Source organism: Colobus angolensis, unplaced genomic scaffold, assembly GCF_000951035.1.
Source record: "Colobus angolensis palliatus isolate OR3802 unplaced genomic scaffold, Cang.pa_1.0 Scaffold377, whole genome shotgun sequence".
NCBI classification, from domain to species: Eukaryota; Metazoa; Chordata; class Mammalia; order Primates; family Cercopithecidae; genus Colobus; species Colobus angolensis.
Genome location: NW_012117121.1, coordinates 555,302 through 559,912, shown reverse-complemented (window position 1 = coordinate 559,912; position 4,611 = coordinate 555,302). Strand labels below are relative to the sequence as shown.

The 4,611-nt window shown below is 51.5% G+C and overlaps 1 protein-coding gene across 1 annotated transcript in view; it reads left to right on the top strand.

Annotated features, from left to right (window-relative positions):
• MAPT (microtubule-associated protein tau) overlaps nucleotides 1-4,457 on the top strand; it is a 46,055-nt gene extending 41,598 nt beyond the window's left edge. Inside the window, exon 12 of the mRNA XM_011953918.1 lies at nucleotides 4,009-4,457. Within this exon, the coding sequence (XP_011809308.1) occupies nucleotides 4,009-4,224 (216 nt within the window). The 3' untranslated portion in view covers nucleotides 4,225-4,457. The remainder of the gene's footprint in view (nucleotides 1-4,008) is intronic.
• Nucleotides 4,458-4,611: the final 154 nt, after the last annotated feature.

Sequence of the window (4,611 nt, the reverse complement as noted above, 5' to 3'; positions counted from 1 at the left end):
AAAAAAAAAAAAAAAAAAAATGAGAACCACTGTCCTAGGCCCTGATGTTTGCAGACAACTAAAAAAGGAAGCGGACATCCCCAGTCACCTGTGGCGCACCAAGAACACATGGGAACATAACCTAATTTTCTAAATGGGTTACTAGGCACTTAGAGCAAAACAATGATGCTGAGATCCTGATTTCAGGAAAGCCTCTGCCTGTCTGTCGTGGAAGTGTCCACACGAGGCTCCTGGGGCCTTGGTGTCCCCAGCAGTTTCTGGTCTCCAGGTCTTGCTGTGGGTGTCTGTGCAGTGAGGGTGTGTGTGGCGCTAAGTGAGATCTGTCTAGGCTTGGCACAGGATGCGGTCTGGTAGCTGCTGCTTCTCTTCTGCAGAAGTGCAGCCAAGCACCCTCTGGGGTTTCCTGCCCACACCCAGCCTGAAGTTCTGGGAGTGGCTCACTTTCCAACCTTCAGGGTCTCCCAGGAGCTGACTGGGGAGTGGTGGAGGGAAAAGGATTGTATTAGTCCGTTTTCATGCTGCCGATGAAGACATATCTGATACTGGGCAATTTACAAAAGAAAGAGGTCTGATGGAGTTATAGTTCCACGTGGCTGGGGAGGCCTCACAGTCGTGGTGGAAGGTGAAAGGCTTGTTTTCACATGGTGGCAGACAAGAGAAGAGAGCTTGTGCAGGGGGACTCCCCTTTATAAAACCATCAGATCTCGGGAGACTTATTCACTCTCATGAGAACATAGGGGCGGGGAAAACCCATCCCTATGATTCAGTTCTCTCCCATCAGGTCCCTCCCACAACATGTAGGAATTGTGGGAACTATAATTCAAGATGAGATTTGGGTGGGGTCACAGCCAAACCGTATCAGGGGCGTCCCAGAAAGGGTGTAGGATCTGAGACCCAGCTCAGCGTGAGAAAGTGTGCTTCTCAAGGTGGCCCAGCTGGGTGGAAGTGGCAGCCAGTTTGTCTTTTCACTAGGCCACTCAGGTGGCAGCTGAGAGACCCCTGCCCTGGTCAGTCTCCGTCCTCCCCTCTTGCCACTGCATCTGGTTCTGAACAGATGGGCACCCTCATCTTGTGTTTGTGATAAATATCTAACAATGTAGTTTTGTGAGAAGTGTTTGCTGATACAGTCTTGCCGCAGATGCTGTAAACTGTGGCCTGGGGCAGACCTCACCTCCAGACAGGCCCTGAGGCTGGCGAGGGCACTGGCCCGTAGCTGGCCGAGAGCTCTCAGGTTGTGCCATGCAGGACACAGGGATACTTTTCAGTGCCTGGGTCACTATCCAAAGTGAGAAAACAGGGAGGGACCAGGAGGCTGCCCGCCTCAAGGGATGTGGGGGCCGGGCCCAGTTATCTGAGGAAGCAGTAAGCTTCTCTGCTGTTTCCACCACCCAGGCCTCCCCTGGTCTAAGGCAGGGCCTCCCAGCCTTGGGGCACTTTAAAGATACCTGGGCCTGGCCCCATCCCCACAGTCTGACCGAGTGGGTCGGGATAGGGGCATGGGCATTGGCGATTTCCTGGGTGAAGGGAGGCCCCCTGCAGTCTCTGGAAGCTTCTCTGTGTTAGGAAGAGCTCTGGGCTTGACTCTGCTTGGAGAGTCAAGATCCGCAAATCCTCTCAGCCTCAATTTCTCCTTCAGCAAGATGAAATGGAAATGCTGTACCTACGTCCCAGGGTGGTTGTGAGACCCCCCCAAAAAAAAACAATGTTCTGGAAGGTTCCTGGTGCGTTGCAGTCCTCTAAGAACCTGAGTTAGAGTCATGCTGAGTCTCGGCTTCTTGGCTCCTTCTGTTTCCAACTCGTCCATGTGATGGCTCAGGAAGGGTGGGCAGGGCCCTGCCCCTACTCAGGAAACACCATCCTGGTCCCAGGGATCCCCGCAGCATTAGTTCCCTGTTTTCCGTGTGTTGAGAAAAATTGCTAACAAGCAGTGGGGCACACCACCAGCCTCCTGGGTTCCTTTCAGTTTGGGGATTTTTCGACATTCCCAGGAATGTCACCTTTCTCTTAAAAAACACTTCAAAAAACATTAACATAAATATTTTTATCAAAGCCTGTATTAAATGGTCTTTCAAGAAAATACAGTAACAGGCCAGGCATGGTGGCTCACGCCTGTAACCCCAGCACTTTGGGAGGCCAAGGCAGGCAGATCACCTGAAATCAGGAGTTCGACACCAGCCTGGCCAATGCAGCAGAACCCCGTCTCTACAAAAAATACAAAAATTAGCTGGGTGTGGTGGTGCACACCTGGAGTCCCAGCTACTCGGGAGGCCGAGGCAGAATTGCTTGATCCCGGGAGGTGGAGGTTGCAGTGAGCTGAGATTGCGCCACTGCACTCCAGCCTGGGTGACAAGAGTGAAACTTTGTCTAAAAAAAAAAAAAGAAAAGAAAAGAAAAAGAAAATACACTAATAGAGAACAATCTGTTTTTCAAAGTAGTGACCGCAAATGAACAAAATATGCATCTAGCTTAAACGGGAGCCTGGTTTTCTCTATGCCCATTCAAGCCTGCTGCAATAGGGGCCCTTCAGCCTGGACCCATGGACTCCTACAATTATATGGAAAATGGCTGTGTGGGTGTGAGTGTGGGTGGACATGTGCACACATATTTTTGGCTTTACCAGATGCTCAAAGAGCCTAGGACCCAACAAGGGCTGAGAATAACCTTGTCGGCCGCTTCAGGGTCATCAGGAATTGCTGTGCGCTGCTCCCTTCTCCAGTGAACGCTTTCTGCTTCTGCGTTTCCTGGTACCCTTTGGGGCTCCTGGCTAGGTCACGTGTTTCTCTACTTTCAAAAGGGCTTCAGCCAGGCACGGTGGCATGAGCCTGTAGTCCCAGCTGCTCGGGAGGTTAAGGTGGGAAAGATTGCTTGAGCCCAGGAATTTGAGGCCAGCCTGGGCAAGTAGAAAGATAGGTAGATGATTGATTGATTGATTGGTTGATAGATGTATAACAAATGGATAGATAAGTTGCTAGACAGACTCCATCCTAAATCACCCATCATCCACCCACCCACACATAAAAAGGCCTTTGTCATGTCATGTTTTGTGGCCCACCTGCCAGTGCTGCCCACAGTTGCTGCCCCTCCAAATTCATCAAGTCACTGGCAAACAGGAGGAATGTGTGTGGCTCATGTCTGGGCATCTGTGGCTCTCGGAGACATCCTTGATCTTCTCCAGCTTCTCCTTCCACATTTGCCTTTGCAATCTGGCAATATCTATCAGAAGAAAATGCGCATGCCTTTTGACCTAAGAGCGCCACTTCTAGGACACACTTACAGGTGTGTGACATGATGTTCCTTCAGGGTTATTTATCCGAGGTTGTTCATACACACCGTTGCCTGTAATCACTAAAGGTGGGAGCAGCCTACGCATCCATCCACAGAGGAGCAGACGCCTTTGGATACAGCCGTGGTGACGGAATGCTAAGCAGCCTGTGTACACACACACTCACACATGTGTTTGTTTATGTGTGGAACATCTCTGCAGGGTACACAAGAAACTTAAAATGATCACTGTCTCTGGGGAGGGTACCTGGGTGCCCGGGAGGCAGGTCAGGGGAGGAGCGGGCACAGGGATTACGAATTGGAAGACAATAAAAACAACAGCTTCTGACCAGGCACAGTGGCTCACGCCTGTAATGGCAGCACTCTGAGAGGCCGAGGCGGGCGGATTGCTTCCGTCCAGGAGTTCGAGACTAGCGTGGGCAACATAGTGAAACCCCGTTTCTATTAAAAATACAAAAAATTAGCCAGGTGTGGTGGCATGCACCTGTAATCCCAGATACCCGGGAGGCTGAGGTGGGAGAATCACCTGAGCCTGGAAGGTTGAGGCTGCAGTGAGGTGAGATTGCACCACCTCACGCTAGCCTGGGTAATAGAGCAAGACCCTGTCTCAAAAACAAACAAAAAACAGTCCCTGGCACTGTGGGCCAGGCTGGCAGGGCAGTTGGCAGGGCTGGTCTTTCTCTGGCACTTCATCTCACCCTCCCTCCCTTCCTCTTCTCCTTGCAGATTGAAACCCACAAGCTGACCTTCCGCGAGAACGCCAAAGCCAAGACAGACCACGGGGCGGAAATCGTGTACAAGTCGCCGGTGGTGTCTGGGGACACGTCTCCACGGCACCTCAGCAATGTCTCCTCCACCGGCAGCATCGACATGGTAGACTCGCCCCAGCTCGCCACGCTAGCCGACGAGGTGTCTGCCTCCCTGGCCAAGCAGGGTTTGTGATCAGGCCCCCGGGGCGGTCAATAATCGTGGAGAGAAGAGAGAGTGAGAGTGTGGAAAAAAAAAGAATAATGACCCGGCCCCGCCCTCTGCCCCCAGCTGCTCCTCGCAGTTCGGTTCATCACTTAACCTGCTTTTATCGCTCGGCTTTGGCTCGGGACTTCAAAATCAGTGATGGGAATAAGAGCAAATTGCATCTTTCCAAATTGATTGGTGGGCTAATAATAAAATATTTTTTAAAAAACATTCAAAAACATGGCCACACCCAACACTTCCTCGGGCAATTCCTTTTGATTCTTTTTTTTTCCCCCTCCATGTAGAAGAGGGAGAAGGAGAGGCTCTGAAAGCTGCTTCGGGGGGATTGCAAGGGACTAGGGGTGCCCACCGCCT